Consider the following 19,914-nt stretch of genomic DNA (forward strand, 5'->3'; position numbering starts at 1 on the left):
TAATTTATTAGCCATTAACAATTCTCTGCTTCAGAGAGATATACAATTATTTATCTTGACATGATTTATCATATGAGGCTTCCCGCTTGCCTTCATTTGTCCCTTAGCACCTTAGAAAAGTTCTATGATATTCTGGTGTGGAATAAAAGCAAACATCCAAAGAGTTGGTTAACATTTGTTTTATAATCTTATACCAAAAACAAGTTGACTTCAGCTCGTTTGACCTTTTCATTTAATTACTCTCTCAAGAGAATACTGCTTTTCTAGTCAAATAAAAGACTTTGTTATCTCCTCTTTATCTTCCTAAATTCTTCCTATCTTTGGGTGTCTATCTAATTCACATTTTCTAAATTTTCCTACCAGAGAACCTATTTATGTATGGTTATTTATGTAGGGTTTCCTACATGATATATAAATTAACCTCATTTCAACCTATGCAGAGGACCAGCCAGTAGATTTAGAAAGAAACTGAGATCAGTATGACAATGGAAAAGATGTGACTGTGTTCTTTGCCTAGAATGGACACAGCATGGTTAGTTGATTATCATCACTTAGCTCTCAAATCAAAAAGTAATTTCTCAGAAAGATCTTCCTGATCATCTAATCAATGTTTCCTGTTCCCTAGGATTTGACCCAAATCATTCTCTTGCCCATTACTCTATTTTACTTTCTTTCACAGCACTTACTATATTCTAAAATTATCATAATTTTTGTGTGCTTATTGACTATATTTCTACATTAGAACCTGAGCTACATGAGGGCAAGGGACTTAGTCTTTTTCACCACAGTAACTAACCTAAATGCTTAGAAAAGTGTCTAAATGAGTATTCAAATTGTTTCTGTGAGCCATCTGAAAACAATTTGCAGTAAATACAGTATTTCAATGTATATAATTTTAAATTGACTTGAGTAAAAATGGCATTGAATTGGAGGTTACAGAGGTATTTAAAAAAATAAATCAATCATTAATTATAATTTAATTACATCTAATGATACCACAGGTAATAATATCTACCAATGGGGAAAAAAAGATAAATGTTAACAATGTTGTATATATAATAATAGCTAATAGTTATGGAGTACTTAATATGTTCAAGGTATTGTTCCAAATTCCAGAATTAAGCAAAACTTATTTATCACTCATAACAACTCTGTGAGGTAGGAATGCTATAGTAATCTCTTTTGTGGGTGACAACATTGAGAACAGAGTTTAGACAAGAGTTAAACAGGTTGATTAACTGAAGCAATAAAGCATGGACATGGAAGTGGCAGAACTGGGGTTTCAAACCCAGGGAGTTTGAATTTGTCTGTGGTTTACCCATTGTGCTAGATTACCTCATTTCTACCTGAGTAATGAGCTTATTCACTTTGTTCTCATTTATTCATCAAGCTTAACTGGCATTGTTCCTTTTCATACAGTTTTATAACTATGCAGCTTTGTATGAAGAATAATGGACTGGGGTCATGTTCTAGGGCCAGGTATGATATTAATCTGTGTGATCTTCAACCTAACTTCTTTAATCCTCAGTTCTCAAGTAAGCACAATGAAGGGTTGTTTAAGCCTAATTAAAGATAACTTAATATTTTCTAATTTTTTTCCTGCTATGAGAGCCCTGGTGCTCATAAACATTGGAAGAAAATTGTTAGGAATATGTAATATATTACCTGGACTTTATTCATCTCCAGTTTGTTCTTCTCATTGGCATTCTGGTCTTGTTTGCCAGCTCCCTTTTTCTGAGGGCCTTTTCCAAAGAAGATGTAATTTACAAAAGCATATTCCAGCAGAGCCAGGAACACAAACACAAAGCAACCCATCAGGTAAATGTCAATTGCTTTGACATAAGGGATCTTTGGCAGTGTCTCCCTGAGGTGTGTGCTGATGGTTGTCATTGTCAGCACCGTGGTGATTCCTGTGGAGCAGAGAGACTCAGCTTAGCCAAGGGCAGTTTTCAATTTGTTCTTCTTAAGACTGAGAAGACAGATGCCATTTCCTTATTGGTACCTCAGAATTATGGCAGTGACATGACAAACCACTATGCAAAAAGGACAGGTATTTTGAAAGACAAAGCTGCAGACTCTATGTAATCTATGATCAAATGATAAAATAGTATATCCCTTTCATAGCGGGTTGAAAACCATTTAAAAATAATGCACAAAGAAAAAGTAAATAGGAAGCTAAATAAAAATCTTTTTTGATAATATCTATTGCTACAGTCATATTCCCTCTTTCTTGTACATGCCACATATTTCTTCTTCCTTTTCTCAGCATCTCCCATATCTTTCTACTAAATCTGTCCTTGTGATACTAATCCCCACAGCAAGCACTATCAAGCTCAAAGGTGGTTACTAATTTGAGGATTCATTGTACGAATCTAAATCTATAATGTACCGAGTTCACAAAGTCAGTATTGTTTTTAAATATAATAATACATCAAGAGAATAAGACAACATCAAGAGAATAAGAAATTAAGATAATTTATGACTTACATCAAGTATCTGACAGGTATTTTTTACATATACTATGGTCTTGTTGCTTTGTTGTTTTTTTCTTCAAGTATTACCTGCAATGTCTTGTTTCCAGAGACTTTAATGAATTCATTCCCTTCAGTCAGGAAAAAGGCTTCCTAAAGTTTAACTTTGGATTCATTAAAGAAGTTTAAGACTGAAAGCTCTTAAAAAGAAGATTCTACCTTATATGGGCCTCCTGATGACCTAGGGGTTAAGTCTCAGCGTGGTCATTGTGACCACGCTGGCCTGAGTTCGATCTCTGGCCAGGGAGCTAACTCACACACAGTGCTGCAGACCTCTCCTGTCTCGCCCGCTATTCCCTTTAGCAGTGTATTTCAGTAAAATCACCTGCTACCCTCTCTGTCTTTGGTGAATCCTCTAACCCCCCCACACCTCTGGCCAATACCCCAGTTCTTCTACACAAAAATAAATAAATAAAATCTTAAAAAAAAAAAAGAAAAAAGAGGAAGACTCTGCCTTATCTACTTTGTTAACTATAACATTCTTAATAATATAATGTTTGTGTGACTCTGTTATTTTGTGTTAATGACAGTGGTGGTTAGTGATGGGGATTGGAAAAATCAAGAATTTGAGAAAGGGGCCTCCCCTGGTGGCACAGCGGTTGAGCGCTGGGCTGCGAAGCTGCCCACAGCCTCTGCAGCGCCGGTTCAATCCCTGGCCGCCGGCGAGGGTCCCACATGGCACGCAGACCTCTCCTGCCGCCCGCTGCTCCCCTCAGCAGTGTACTTCGGTCCTTCTGCCTGCTTTGCTCCCCGCTCTGGCTCTGGTGAATTCTTTCACCCTCCTGCGCTTCTGACTGTACCCAGTGCTTGTATAAATAATTAAATAAATAAATAAATCTTTAAAAAAAAAAAAATCTCTGCTTAAAAAAAAAAAAGATATCAAACCATTTAAAAAAAAAAGAAATTGAGAAAGAAGCTGGAATCCCTTGTAGTTTGTGCTGTAATGCTATTAAACATTTGTATATAGTGTCTTACAGTTTTAGACTTTACAGTTATGAATTATCTAATATGGTTGTCATAATCAGTCTGCCGAGTGATAGAGCATATTATTCCCATTTTAAAGCTGAGAAAACCTCAACTCTAAGATTAGTTATTTTGATGTAGATCACCACCTAGGGCAAAAAAACAAGGAGGTGTTAAAGGCATTTAAAATAAACGCAGAAAGCCTCCCCTGGTGGTGCAGCGGTTGAGCACTTGGCTGAGAGGTTGCCCGCAGCCGCTGGGGAGGGTCCCACAAAAATAAATAAATAAATAAATAAATAAATAAATAAATAAATAAATAAATAAAATAAAAGCAGAGAAATCTGAAACTTGATGGAGATCCTTAAAAGGTAGATAGGAAGTATCACATGGATTTTAAAAACACAGGAAAGCTAGAATGGAAGCTAAATAATGAAGGCAAAAAAAAATTATTTGGTACTAATTTGGCAATCAGATAATACTTGATAGTTTTCCTGATTTGACTATTCAGCTTATAGGAGGACAGATAAAGTGGGAAGCCATAAAAAAAAGAGTTAAAGTCAGGGATGAAATTGAATGTGCTGGATTAACATGAAATTGTTAGGGGAGGGACCATGTTCCCCATCCCCACCCACATGCAGCTGACTTGGAGCTAGCTACTGGGAATGAGGGCGGAGCTGAGCAACCAGGTGAAGCTATAAAACACAGAAAGCAGGTGGGCTCAGAAAAGAGAGTTCTTGCTTCTGCGGCCGGGTTGCACTCTGATACTGCTGGGAAGGACACTTGGAGGAGAGACAGAGTTGTCACTGCAACAGCTGACCACGCTGGCCTGAGTTCGATTTCTGGCCAGGATTGGAAGAGACACGTGGTTGACAGACACGTGGAGAGGATGACAGTGGGAAGGATGACAAGCAGCCATTCTATTGATGAGGTATCTCCTGTTCCAACTCCCTGGGACCTGCTTCAGAATCCCTGTCCTGTGGTTCCCTGCCAGAAGGTACTTTATTTATTTATTTATTTGCATAGAAGAACTGGGGTATAGGACAGAGATATGAGTGGTGAGAGGATTCACCAGAAACAGAGTGAGCAGCAGAACAGGCAGATCTACTGAGATACACTGCTGAGGGGAGCAGCAGGGAGCAGCAGAGAGCAGCTGGTGAGACAGGAGAGGTCTGCTGTGCTATATGTGGGTTTACTCCCTGGCCGGGGATCAAACTCAGGCCATAGTGGTGATAGCACTGAGACTTAGCCCCAAGACCCCCAGAAGAGGCCCACAGAAGGGACTTTAGGCTTTGCAAACCTTAAGGCCTCAATGACCCTGCTTCAGGCTGACCCTATTTGATTGTGTGTGCTTTATTTAGAATATCCTTTTTCTTCTCTCTATGCACACAGATTACATTAAAGATCTTTCACACTAAGAGCATGCCTGTCTTTACGGAGCAAGTGGCAGGATCCTGTTTTTGAGCAGGCACCCCATTTTGGGGGGTCCATGGTGCCCATGGGTTGCACACACTAGCAAAATATCATCCATACTCCTATTTCTTTGAATAAAAATTTAAATTTTAGTCACCATAACGCTAGCTAATGTTTTTGGTGGAAACAAACATTTCATTTACAAATCCATAAGCTGCATTTCTGCTTCTACGTCTTGAGGATAGCAGTATAAAGAGAACCACAACTGATGAGACTGAAAACTGTGGACATCATCCAATGATTTTTTCTTCACCCATATACACATGTTCATGCTCACATTCAAATAAAACATGCAGGTACTGTGTATGATATGATAGTTATTGTTTACTTTCCTTAGTAAGTAAATGCTCAAAGGTTGATATGGGATGCCAGTATTCAACTTTTTGAGCCTATCTGTGTACTCAGGTGATAGAAATAGGTTGTAGAGATGAAAGGGTATGCTGATCAGCTCACCTAACACAGGCTGGTAATCTTAGAAGAGAAGAGGTATATGTATCTTAGCTAACCAGAAATGATACTGTGTGTGTGTGTCTATGTGCATAAGTAAATAAACCTTAGAATGTGATAACTGAAATGGTTTTAGGATGGAGTAATCAGTCAGACCCACATAAGCTTAAATTCATCAAGCAGACCTTACATATTCTAACTTCCCAGGGAACACTTTAAAGTCTCAGATATAGCCTTTCAGCTTGCAGCAATTACTCAACCACAGCAAGATTAATTCCGAGTTTAGTTCCCCCAGGAAGGAAGCCATTTTTATTCTGTCCTGGTTACAGATCATTAATATAACTGATGAATTTGCTGTGCCTTATTCAGTGCAATAAGCTCCATTTAAGGGGGACTCACATCAAAATGATTTAACTTTGGTTAATATTTGAAAGGTAGTAGTTCCCAACAATTGACATAATTTATTAATAGTCACAAGGGTTAGCTTCCTCCACATTCATTTGTGAATAATTCATTGTAAATATTCTTCATTATTATTACAAAAGAGGAACCAAAGAGGCAATCATCACAAAGTTAGCAGAAATTAGTGTAGTAAGAATTTAAAATTATACTCCATTAAGCACTTACTTGGAGTATTAAACATATTACAAGATTTTTTTTTGTAAAATGCTAAAATGATATTATATCATAACACATTCATTCTGGTTTAGATGTGTTATTTTCAAGCACTCTATGTAATTATCATTCTTTAATTTGTATGAGAGAAGCCCTTGCCTATAATTCCTACCATTGGTTGGTTGTTTGAAACTAAATCCCACCAGCTCTCTGCTGGGAATGCATTACCTAGTGCGACTCTGGCTGCAGATGCATCATAGTTGATCCAAAAGGACACCCAGGACAGAATTGTAATCAGTGTGGAAGGCATGTAAGTTTGCAAAATGAAGTAACCAATGTTCCTTTTCAGACGAAAACTTAGTGACAGTCGTGGATATGCCCCTGAATTTAAAAAAAAGAAAAGAAAAAGAAAAAAAATCAAATCAGATCATCATTTAGTTGTAATGATCTTCTTTATTTCACAGTGTGCTTAGTTTATGTTTAGGGAAACAACCTCACCTGTTGTGAACTCCACTTTCTTGGATACCATCTTGTAGTCGACAATTGAAAATTGAGGAAGCTCAATTTTATTAACTCCAGTTACTGCTCCCTCTCCTCCATTCCAGTAAAACTCAATGTCATCAGTGGTATAGCCATCTGAAACCAAGAAATACAGCACAGTTAAATAAAATTTAGTTGCTGTAGAAATTCATTTTGAAGACAGTCTGGAAGTTGGAGAGGTAATTCTCAACATGTGATGGTAATGATGTGCTTTCAGTTAGGATGGCCTATAGATGTCATGCTGAGTGCTATGCTGCTGGGTTGTTGTGGCTGTTTTGGAAAGATGACTACCTCTGGCTTTTGTGGGCCTAATCTCTGGGATCATTCAGTGATATTTGACATTGTTGCTGCATATTTATTTTCATTGTGTCAACAACTCTGTGCTCTTTGGTTATGCTGAGAGATGGCTGGATGTCAGGTGCCTGGGTATAGATTTTGATTGAGCATTATTTAACAGTACTGGAACAGCAACAAGAAATAATTGAGTGAGTAATTGCTAAAGGGGGAATAGAAAAGGTAAAAGAATAGAGCATGATGAAGGGCCAAATTTGTGCAGATCTATTAAATGAACAGCACATATAAAAATAAAGTTGTAGAAAATAGGCAAGCTTCTATTTATACACTTTGATTAAATTCTTGGAACTATATTAATTCTTAATAATACTTTATACCATAATACTTACAAAGGTGAGGTTTAGTTAATTTAAGTGAAACATGTAGAGGACTGTAGAATGCATAGAAAGATCTAGCCTGAAGTCTATTTTTTCCTTCCACTTCTCCCACTTGCCAGTGGTTTAGCTGGGTGATGTTCATACATAAAAGTAACTAAAATAAAAGGGACGTATGGATATATTTAAAAATCTAAAAATCATTTAAAACAGGCTATATTTGTCTTTCTATCTACTCGAGACAAAGATATTTCTCACTTCACTTTCTATTTATATTCACTTCAAATAAAAAACATCAAATCTTTTTTCAATTAGAATTACTAGGCCTTGTGTTTCAAAGGTAACCATATAATGTAGTAGACACTATGCTGACCTACTTTTGATTAAAGCAGTGACATTATTCAAGAGATAAAAAAGAATATATATTTAAAATTTAGAAGTTGAATGCCAAGTGCCAAAGGATAACCATCAACATGTCACACTGCAAGAACCAAGAACTCTTAAGCTATTCTTTCTTTTTTTTTTTTTTAGGGGAGATAAAACTGTCAACTTTATTGCTTTAACTTATTTTTAACTTCTCTTCAAAAAGCTGTTTTTGAATTTTTATTCTTAACTCATCAAACTGACAATTGTTTTATATTTGGTTCTTTTGCCATTCTAGAGGTAATTATTTATTATAATACATTTCAATTTATTCTATTATGTTTTTCTTAAAACCATCTCCTTCCAAGATCAAAAACTTGCCCTTTCTTCAAAGGGGCTATCTTCTATATACAGTAACTCATTTTATATTCTCTAATGTGAAGGCATAGGAGATATTTACTTCCAGATTTAATTCCCAGTGTCTGAGAGGCTGTGAGACTCTTAAGTGGCCTTAAAATGGTCTACATGAAACTAATCGGCACTGGTTATGGCTTTGTAAGACAGTAACGGTTAACATCTCTTTGAGAATTTATTAAAAACTTTCAACTCAAGAGAATGAGGTGAATTAGAGTCTGGCAGAAATATTTGCAAAAGATTCTGCAGTTAAAATAAACAAAATAAATGAATAAATAAGTCAAATCAAAATATCCAAGAAAGCTCTAAAAAATAAGAAAGGTAAGGTAGAAGTAGTCCTACCAGGTAGTAAGACATATAATAAAGCCTAAAAAATGACAGCAGTGTGAGTCTAGCCTGGTATGGACAGCAAGGTCAATAGACTACAGTAGAAAATTCAGAACCAGAGTGAAACAAGAGAGGAATTTAATATATGATAGAAGCAGCACTTCAAATAATCAAGGAAGAGATAGTTTAATAAATTATAAAGAAAAAGAAAAGATACTGGAAAAACAGTTTGAAACTATAATTCATGCCACATCATATCACAAGCCCTTTCTTCTTCTTTTTGTTTTAAGATAGGAAATTTTTATATTATTTTTTATTTTAATTTTTATTTTTTACATCATTGTTCATTTTTTAAACAATATTTGCTTCCCCCCACCCCCTCAGGTGTAGTTCCCAATAGAGTTTCCTTCACCAAGGCACCTGTGCACCATCACCTCAGTCCCCTGTGCTCCTCCCTCCCTCCCTCTGATCCCTCTCCCTCCTCCCCTGCAGGATGTCTCTGGTTTATAATTGTCTGTTTTTGCTTTGTTGTGTTTTGTACTGTTACTATTTTTTTACACTGATGTCTTATTTGGTTCCCCTATATTCCTGCTATAAGTGAAATCATCCAATTTTTTTCTTTTTCCTTTTATTTTTATTTATTTTATTTTTTATTTTCTAGAGGCATGTCTTATTTATTTATTTATTTGTTTGTTTGTTTGGTTTATACAAGCACTGGGTACAGTCAGAAGAGCAGGAGGGTGAGAGAATTCACCAGAGCCAGAGCGGGGAGCAGAGCAGGCAGAAGGACCGAAGTACACAGCTGAGGGGAGCAGCGGGCGGCAGGAGAGGTCTGCGCGCCATGTGGGACCCTCCTCTGGTGGCCGGGGAGCAGCCGGGGATCGAACCGGCGCCGCAGAGGCCACAGGCAGCTTCGCAAGCCAGCGCTCAACCGCTGCGCCACCAGGGAGGCCTTCTGGCTTATTTCACCGAACATAATTCCTTCTAGCTCCATCCATGTTGCTGTGAATGGCATGAGTTTATCTTTTTTGATTGCTGAATAATATTCCGTTTTGTATATATACACCACATCTTCTTGATCCAGTCATCTATTTTTGGGCCTTTGGGTTGTTTCCAGTTTTTACCTATTGTAAATAGTGCTGCAATAAACATAGGGGTACAGGTGTTCTTTTGAATCAATGTTTTTGTGTCCTTTGGGTAGATCCCTAGTAGTGGAATTGCTGGGTCGTATGGTAGCTCCATTTTTAGTAGACTGAAGAACCTCCAGACAGCTTTCCATAGTGGCTGGATCAGTTTGCACCCCCACCAGCAATGTAGGAGAGTTCCTTTTTCATTACATCCTCGCCAACATTTGTTGTTGCTTGTTTTTTTGACATGTGCCATTCTCACTGGTGTAAGGTGGTATCTCAGTGTGGTTTTGATTTGCATTTCCCTGATTATAAGGGATGTTGAACATTTTTTCATATAAGGAACCCTTTCTAACTATAATACACAATCCAGACATCACAAAAAAAAAAAACACAGTTGATCACATTAACAAAATTGTGACAAACCACCCTAAGCAAATCAAAAACAAATAGGAAATCAAAAGTAACTGCAGTGTAGAATGCAGATTTTTATTGCTAATTTCTCTAATATATAAAAAAACTTCCATAAATAAAAGAAAGAACCCAAACAAGATTGCAAAATGGGAAAAGGATATGAACAATCTCAATCATAATGAGGGAAAGGCTAATGAAAATTAAAACTCTATCAAAATAGCATTTTTTGGTCTCAGAACTTGGCAAATATCCCTGAATTGATAATATATAGTATTACTGAGCATGTGGACAAGCAGAGACTCATATGTTCCTATTGAGAGTATAATGCAGTACAACCCATCTGGAATGCAATTTGGCTTAATCTATCAAAAATATAAATGCATATACACTTTGACACAAAAAACTCCTGTTCTAGAAATTTGTTCAGTAGATTGAATTGTACAATTGTGCAGTCTATATACAAGATCATTCAGTATAGCATTTCTAACAGCAAAATATTTTAGCAATATAAATGTCCCTCAAAAGAGGAGCAGTTAACTAAACTAGGGCATACTTCATGTACTGCTATAGAGTTATAAAAGAAACGAGGGAGTTCTAAGATCTAATATGAACAGCTCTCCAGAGCTACTCTTAATGAAAAAAAACAACACAAGAAACAAAACCCAAAGTTTAGAATAAGATTATATGCAACATGTTAATGTGTGTGAAAAATATGAGAAAAACCAAAATATACTTGTATACACACACACACACATACATATATGAAACAAAACTCAGGAAGACTAATAATAATTATTTCCATTGGCAAGAACAAGGTAGATAAATGGTAAATATGGGAAGAAAATTTTCACTTTTTAATATTACATTTAAATATTGACTTATTTAATATATTCATATATACATTTTAGTATTAAAATTTGAATCATGTCAATATATTAACTAAAAATTAAATTAAAATCAAGCCCATCCTAGAGTTCTGTGCATTTTCTACATGTGAGGAATGAGGTGTCAAAAACACACCACCAGTGTGAATGGAGAAGACAGAATGGAGCTTATTCTGGAAATATTTACTAGCAGAAAGATAATGAAGTAGAAATTATGTTCCAGATTCTCATTTTCCCACAGTACAGGTCTGTCAGGGGTAGGCAGACAGTGGCCAACACTGTAGTAGAATGGGGCCCTGCCTTGTAATGCTGTAGTTTTTTAGAGAATGGGGCAGATATGTGTAGTTGACTATATGATTATGTGGCAGTGACAAGTCCTGGTAGAGGAGGTGGCCTGGTCAGAACGGTGCAGCCTTAAGGACTCAGCATCTGGGACCAGCCTGTGCTTCTATGGCATTAACTCAGACCTGCTAAGTCTGCTATCAGCTAGGAGAGGACATGAGCTTCCAGAACCATCCAGACCTGGCTCTCTTCAGAGCCAGTAAAGTGCCTTTTTATCTACACAATATCAGATCAATTAAAAAATTCACCTCACTGCTCATGAGATAAATAATTGGGAGAAGGCTTGGAAGAAGGAATGCCAGTGCCAGACTGGGAGAAATTTCTCCCACATACCTTTTATGTATCTTGACAATCAATATTCATTCAGGGGATGAATGGCCAGAGAAGTAAACTTTTTTGGAAGATAGATGGCATCAAAATGAATGTGTTGGGATCAAAACTTACTGACCCAAGACTGCTTACGTGGCATACTGATTATTCTGAATTGGGAGAAGTTGGGAGACAGAAGATCCAAGAATGACATTTTGTCTGATTACCTATCTCCCCCACACCAGGACATCTCTGTGGTTGTCCTAGAGGAAGGAAACAAATTTACAGTCTGATCACCCCAGATTTGGGCTTGCAAGATCTGTTTCCTGATGCAACTATGGATAAACCCTGCAAAATTCTTTTTTCTTTAAATTGCAAAGTTCTTTGTGCTATTTTTCCCTCCTAAACTTACTGCCTCATTTCTATAGAGTACATAATTTCACTGGAATGACCAGAAGAGGGATTCATATTGCTTGAACTGCTCACACATGCAATTCAGGTTTGTCTTTTGCTAATTTCTCTTGTGTCAATGTTATTATTTTCCAGCCTATAGACCTAGAGGGGGTAGAGGAAGATTAGCTTCCTCCCCAACAAGGTCAATTAGTTTTTTAAAATCTGGCAAGGATAGGCTAACACTATGGTCATTCCTCCATCTTACAAATGAAGAACTTGGGATCCATTAGGGTCGAGTTAAAAAGAAAGAAGCATTTAAGGAACCAAGATAATATAATCCAAATTTAAAACTCTCTTTTTGTGTGACTTTACTAGAAGTGGGCATTAGACTACCATATCATCTTTTCTCACCTTTATTTGAGTGGGTGGTCATTCATTCAGGTTCTTGTTAAGCTACTCACATTTCACAAGTGAATAGATGACCTTCTAATTTCGAGCTAGACTGTACATGGTTTTGCTTTTTAGATAGAAACATAGAATATTTGAACTGTAAGTATTTGTTAGGAAGTTCTTAAACCCAGTATCTAGAGATCTCTTTGGAGAGACACACAATATATATAGATCAAAACCTGAATACAAACCTTTCTTCTTGTCCCAATCTGGGCCTGGATTCACCTACAGATTTTGACCTCATTAGCTCTGAGCTCCTGGGTGGCCTCTTTCTAGTAGGCAGTAAAAACAGGGCTGATTGAACACAGTTTCTGTTGAACTTCAGAGGTGCTGATCAGAACATCTGCTTGCTCACTTCCCTTCCTGAGTGCTCTAGCATGAGGTCTTCATGACTCTTCTCCCCTGCCATGGACAGCTTGTCTGTATCTAACCTCTCTCATCTCTCTATCCACCAGGCCTCCTGCTGAAGCATAGAACACCATCACCTTGAAACTGGCAAGGTAGCTCAATAGAACCATATGCAAGATTCCAACATATATATATATATATATATATATATATATTCAAGCAATTTTCTAGGTACAAAGAATATGTGGTGGGTTAGACTTGGTCCTGCTTTTCAGGACCTCATGGTCTAACAACAGTCTGAGCAAGTTGTTGAACTAAGGGAGTTAAAGATATTTTTACAGAGGATTTGGCCAGATGGGTGGTGCAAGTCTGCCTGGCAGAGGGGATAACATGTAGGGGGCAAAACAGGAAGGTGGGATGATGTCAGTGGAAAACTATGATCCCTGCATAAAAGTTGTTGAATAAGAAACTCATTTTTAGCAAAAGAACTGAACTTATAGAGCAAGTTGAAAATCTGTCTACCTACCTACCTATCTACCAACCTAATCTGTCTTTCTAGACACTACAGGATCTTCATATTTCAGCATGCAAAATGTAAAACTGAGTGTAGAAGAGAATGACTGAGTGTAGAAAGGAGGGAAGGGAAACGAATACCCGAGGTCACCAGGCAAGGTGTTTCCTGCTCCCAATCTATTTTTATCAGCTCAACTCTCTGCACAGATCCATATTAAATTTTATTTGGTTTGTCTGTCTCCCACTAGGTTTTGAGCTCCTTGAAGTCAGAGATTAGTTCTCATTCATTTTTGTACTTCAGTGTCTGCATATATCCTGAGTTCTCAGCATAGAGTCAACATCCAATGAAAGTTTGTAGAATATTACATTTTTGCTTTCCATCAGATTTCCAGCTCTGAGCTATTGACATTTACTTGACAACCAGTCACTAACCTATGTACATGTTTCTACTTATTCACTAAGTAGATATTTTTCAAGTGCATTGTGTCAGGTGGTAGAAAAGTGCTGGTGGTGAATAAAACTGACATGGCTCCAGTCCTCTTGCAGATGTCATTTAATATGTTATATATTTTACCACAAATTCCTTTTTTAATTCTTCCATGGCAAGGCCTGTGTGGATGGACTTCCTTTAGATTTGTGTTCAAATCTCCTTCAGAAAACTAAACTAAAAACAGTTTTTCTAGATTTTCTTGAGACTAAGGTTGTGGATATGATTTAGATGCCTTGGATTAGACAGAGTTAAGAGATGTCAGAAGTTGTATTTGGGGTACTTCTTTTGCTGGTGCAGCTCATGAAGTATGGAAGGCTCTGGAATCAGGATTTTTGTTTTGAGTGTTGCTAGAGTCAACATGGTGGCCGAAGCTCCTGATGACCAGCCTCATGACTGTGGTGGAGCTCTCAGTCTGCACTGGTTGTGGGAGTCATTTCTAGTGACCTAGCTTCAAACCAAGTACATTGGTCCTTTAATTTGATAAACATCATTTCCCCTTTTTAAATCCCTCTGCTGAAGCTAGTCATATGGACTTCTTTTATCTGTAACAGAAACTGGATTGATACACATTTGCTCTTCTAGGGAAGATTTATGTGCTCCATATTTGGTATTATCAGAATTTTTCAGTGAAACTATAGTATAGCTCATGACAGCCATTTATTTGATGTTTTTGTGCAGTTTGTCCTGTTTTCTATGTTCTGCTCCATACTGCTGACTTCCTGGCTTCATGTTAGTGCTGCCGCCAGGAAGAACTGGCTGAAGACTCAAAAGTGGAGGAGACTCTTGTTTCTGGCTCTGCAAGTACCGTAGTCCCTTAGTTGCTGGTGCTTGCAATTGGAGTAGTGGGGTGAATACCAGGTGCTCATAGCTGAAGAAGAGGTAGCACATCTGTTGATAACTCCACAAATATCTAGAACAGATTCTCTAATAGGATCCCAAAATTCAGAGTAGTCCGTGACTCTGAATCTTGGGATCCTATTAGAAAATCTGTTCTATTAGAGATATTTGTGGAGTTATCAACAGATGTGCTACCTCTTCATCTATGAGCACCTGGTATTCACCCCACTGCCCCAACTGCAAGCACCAGCAACTAAAAACATTGAGTGGTTTATGCTTTTCTGGTGGCATCCTGTCAGTTACATAATACATCTTATGCAAATTTTTTATCTGTTTAAATGGCTTTATACTCCTCTCTTCTTTTTGTTTTCTCCATCCCTCATTATATCTTAAAATTCTTGAAGAATTATTCATTAAAAAAAATTCCTGGTGCCTAGAAAAGATACTCTCCACATTTAGTATCTCATACATGTTTTTGAAAAATTAACTAGTGAATTTGTTTGCTATTTACAGTTCTGTTTACTCTCTCAAACTGGTAACCTGATATAAGGAGCTTATTGGGTAGTCTTCTTGAGTTGGGTTTACTCCTTGATTAAGATGCTTCTTTTCATAGGAGTCTTACAGTCGGTTTGGGTGCCAAGGAAATGGGAAAGCTGCTTGCTAATTTTAGGCTTACAGAGTAACAGGTGATAATTTACAAACTCAAACTGGTCTTCAAATGATAGGACTGTAGGGGAAGATAAGCAACAGTTAGAGTGGAAAGTCAGAGATGGTGTAACTGGGGTTGAGATGGAAAAAGGCAGTGGGTAAGCCAAAATGGCACCCCTCTTGTCTCCCACCTCTGGAGAACAGAACACTTCCATGCCATGTGCAATACAAGAGCTGGAATATGGTTATCAATCAATGCAGATTGTAATAAATCCAATAATTTATACAATCAGAGGTCTGGATCTTTATTTTCAAGCTCACTTGTACCTTGTTTAACTAAAACCTGTTAGGCTTAGTGTTCAAGGTGCTGAGTTAATTATGGATGATTTGGGGGAAAAAAGAATACATATTCCATTTCAGGTAGAAACTTGAGTTCTCATGGGAACAATAATGAAAGCTAGATCCAAAAGAAAGAATAGAGGCCTAGAAATACACCATTATTCAAAGGTTACACAAGAACATTTTGCCACAGAGAGTGAACATCAATTTACTCACACCTAAACAACCTATTTACCAAAGGTTTTTCTTTATGAACCAGTGACTTCACACAGTGTCTCAAAGCCCGAACACTTGGATACCAAGGATGTTGTTTCCTAGCAACAATAACTACACAGAAGCTCTCAAAAATTTCTTTCAGCCCCTGGGGACTTCTTAGTGGTACAAAAAGTACAGATAAAATTAAGTAGATGTCAATGGATAAAGATGCATGGAGCTAGTACAAATGTAGAAGTATCTGGATATTAGTGTTCCCTTTGCTATTTGACACATTCTATTTTGGATGCATTTTCTAATCTGGAAATAAAAATTTCTCCCCACTGTACTTAATAGAACTGGGAGGATGATCTAAAATTGTACTTAACTGTGTTTTCTACAGTGTAGAGATTTAAATTTCTAATCCTTCAGAGGGCAGAAGTAGATGTATTTCCCTTTGTGGAGCAGTCACCTGGCGTGGGGCTTGATTGACTTAGACCAGTTGTGAAAATCCCATCCTCTTTGCTATGATGATTGATACAAGGACTGAGACAATTAGCATAAAATAATCCCCTAGCCAATTAATTGCTCCAAAATAGGGATGTGACCCATGCTGATACAGTCCTAGAGGAATTCAAGATTTTTGATTCAAAAGTTGGAGGAGAGAAGATTTCTCTTTTTTCTTTTAGATTCTGACCAATAAGAAATACTAAATGTAAGTGGTTGGTCAAAATACTGGAGCCAGTATGTTCATTTCCTGCTTGTATCAGATCAGTCCTCATTGGCACCTAATTGAAGTATCATAAGTTACATGCATGATTTTCACAGCCGTTAGAAAATGACCTATGAAATAAACGTAGTAACCTGCCCCTTCCAACTTCCTTCTACCCCTTCCAAATGAGGACAGAACTATTTGGAATTTATTGAAGTCTCTGCTTTTACAGCTGTGTAGCTCCTTTCTATTACATGGTTATTACAAATTTGTAATTGGGCATCTCAGAAGCAGATAAGACAACACGGTTTAATACTTCCAGTGGCTCCAAATCTACTGTATTTATTCTAAGGGCTATTTTGCATTCTTTTCTTTTATCTGTCTCTATAGATGATCTCTACAAAGCTCACTATCTTATATATCCTGGTATCCTAAGAAGAAGCAAACAAACCATGGAAGCCAGATTTTTAAACAGTTCTCACAAATCTGTGAATAATCCACTTAATGTTTGATTGTTGTCTGACAACCAACGTTGAGTTTAGTCCCTAGGGATGAGTATCTTACTATTTTCTCAGTTACCTTAATAGTTAGGTTTTTAGGTAATCATTAGAAAATATGTGCTAATAATAAAAAAAATCATTTTCTTGGAGAACACATGTTAGCCAATCTTGTCTACCCTTTGTGTTAATAGAAAACAAATCCAATACCTTTTCTCCATGACAGCACTTCTCATTTTGATGAACCTTTCAGATTCTTTCAGAAATCCCTAATCCCTGGAGATTTCCTTCTCCAGGCTCTGGTTCTTCCCAGGACATCCTCAGTCTATGAAGCTCTTCTATGTTCAATAGCACCCAGTTTGCTTACATACCCCTGGACGCATGGGGCCCCCAACTAAGGCACCATGACTCCCTTGTCTTTCCACCTCTTATTGAGTAATCTGGCTCCTTTCCCATTATGTTGACTCAGCTTCAATAATCCTGCCCCTGTCATTGAACTACTCCTGACTGACTTAGGAACTAAGCAGCAGTAGATTTGGAATTCTACCATGTTCTGCACATTTTGAATCTTAAGAGTTCATGTTTTCTGGTTTCATAGGCATTCTCTCGGGGGGGGGGGACCCCTTTATTTCCATGTCAGAACAAGGACCTGATGCACCAAGGGTCAGGGTTCTCTAATTTCTTTCCACTCTAGTCAAACTTTGGCATCGCCTATGTTTGGCCATTACATAAATTCCCAGGATGACTCTCCTAGGGTTCTGCTCCTTCCTATATGTCTGCATAATATTTCCTAGTTCATTACTCCTCATCCAAATTAGATTCATGCCTTTTAAAGATCTTTACACCCAGGGCATTTCTGCTTTGGGAGACACCTTTACATGATATATTAAATATACTAAATGCTTTCATAACCTATGTCAAACATAATTTGTATATCACTATAAAAACATTAAATTGCAGTTGACTTACCATGCTATATTAGTTTTAATACTGTAATTTTCTCCATGTGTTTTGGAGCCAGTAATTTGTTTAAGACCCTTGAGAAAGTTGTATCATTTTGTCTATAGTGCTTGATGATGAAATGGCTTGGCTGGGTCCCAGATACCAATAGGGCTCCAGTGCGCTGCCTGAGTTCTCCTTCCAAGCTTTATTTGGAAATTATCCAGTTCCTCTTAAATTTCCCACTGGTGACAAGCCTACTGCCATCATCAGGTCTTCTGACCCTGATTGTGGCCCATCCTGACTTCTAAATTGGCTACAGCCACCTGCAATTTCTCAAGATGAAATTGCCTGCCAGATTGGGCTGCATGCAGTAGCCGTCCCCCTGGGCTGTGCAAGTTACCTCTCCGAGGCTAAGCCTCTCTCTGACCTGATTCTGATCTTCTCCACCATGTTTTCTTGTCCCATGATGATGAAATACTCACATGCTTTATGCCATATCTATCCAGCTCATGATATTTGGTGAGGCTGGTTAACGAAGACAGGCTTTTCTTATTCAAGTCACTAGTCTTCTATTAAAGCAGCACAAGTGCAAATTAGCCTTTGACAGTCACATTATTACTTTTCCTTTGGACTCAAATACAGGATCTAATATTGTCCCTATTAATTTTATCTAATTCAATTTGACTTGCTGTTCTGGCCTGTTGATTTTTTTTTTTTTTTGATCCTTATTTGCTCACCATTTTGTTTCATGTTATTTTCTAATTTGATAAACATGCTTTTTATCATTATTCCCTTGGTTGAGACAAATGTGCAATGGAAGAGACAAAGATAGAGCCTGCAACACTCTCCTGGCAATATTCCTCTAGGTTGATAACAAAAATCTTTAATCAGCACTTTGCTGAGTGGCACTATCATTTATCCATTTGATATTTGCCTAATTGTTTTAGCCTTGAGTCTATATCTTTATCACATTTTCCCAATTTACTGATGTTTCTATTTTCTCAAATAAGAAAGTGAGGTCTGTTTTTATTGCCTAGAGAAACAGAGCTGCCTCCCTAACCTGCTGATTTCCCTTCTATGGATTTGAGAGTTAGACTCTTACCCAGACTGAATCAGTTGAATCAACCCCATTAACATGTGTCTTAGAATTTGCCCTCTTTTTCTCTAGAACAATGGAGTGCTGTATTCTATTTGGTCAACGCCAATAACCATTTGGTGTACTGATTTAAGTTTATAGGCTCATGATAATAACCTTCCCTTCATAATATCCAGCTTATAAGTTCTTATGGAACTATGCAATAGAGCTTTAAGTAGGTATACATGTTTGAAGAAATTTACTGGCCACAAATCAGAATTAGGGTTATTCTATTATAAAATCAGTGGTAACATAAAAGATAATCAGACCCAGAAATGCTAAAATCTTATTATTAAATGATTATCTTTTCTACTTGCTCTCAACAAAATTTCTCAAACAAACAGCCACTAGTCACCTACATTTTACTTAACAGTCAAAGAGAGAATATTTTATGTCTCAGAAAAAAATTCTTGGGCCTCCCTGGTGGTGCAGGGGTTAAAGACACAGCACTATCAAGCTATTGCCAGGTACTGCAGCATAAGTTTGATCCTGGCAAAGGACCTAACCCACATGGCACAGCAGACCTGTCTCTCCCATTGCTCCCTCATCAGTGTATTTCAGTAGCTCCTCCTGTTTTGCTCCCTACTCTGTCTCTGCCAAATCCCCTTTAATATTGTCTATACATTAATTGAACATCTTAACTGCTTACATCCTTCATCCTCCAAAAACTCCAAAAAAATAACTTGGGTGGAAGATGGAAACAAATTGTGACTGCTAATTCGTGTCCCTGGGTTCCACCAAGATCTTGGTACAACTTTCTTAACAAAGAGAGTTTCACAGTATGGTAACCAAATAAAACATGTAATCCTTGACAAATTCTGTGACAAATCTCTGTTCCAAAATTGAGATAGCTTTGCTTAATATTGTTGTCAAGGAGAGAACCTTGGCTGTTGAACTCACCTCAAATGAAGTCTTGTAGTTATTATGATTGGATATCAGCTGTGCCAGTAATTTCTGCTCTGGATAAAAAGAAGATCAAACCCTTTTCCACAGTGAAACAGTTG

General features: G+C 37.5%; 1 protein-coding gene across 1 annotated transcript in view; it reads right to left on the reverse strand.

The window, feature by feature from the left end:
- The window catches only part of GABRB1 (gamma-aminobutyric acid type A receptor subunit beta1), a gene marked incomplete at both ends in the record, with an annotated part of 315,869 nt that overhangs the window by 22,413 nt on the left and 273,542 nt on the right, over positions 1–19,914 (reverse strand). The window contains 3 exons of the mRNA XM_084233328.1: positions 1,666–1,910; positions 6,255–6,407; positions 6,525–6,662. Coding sequence (XP_084089454.1) covers positions 1,666–1,910; positions 6,255–6,407; positions 6,525–6,662 — 536 coding nt within the window. The remainder of the gene's footprint in view (positions 1–1,665; positions 1,911–6,254; positions 6,408–6,524; positions 6,663–19,914) is intronic.

This window comes from Talpa europaea (assembly GCF_964194135.1).
Source record: "Talpa europaea genome assembly, chromosome: 5".
Taxonomy (NCBI): domain Eukaryota; kingdom Metazoa; phylum Chordata; class Mammalia; order Eulipotyphla; family Talpidae; genus Talpa; species Talpa europaea.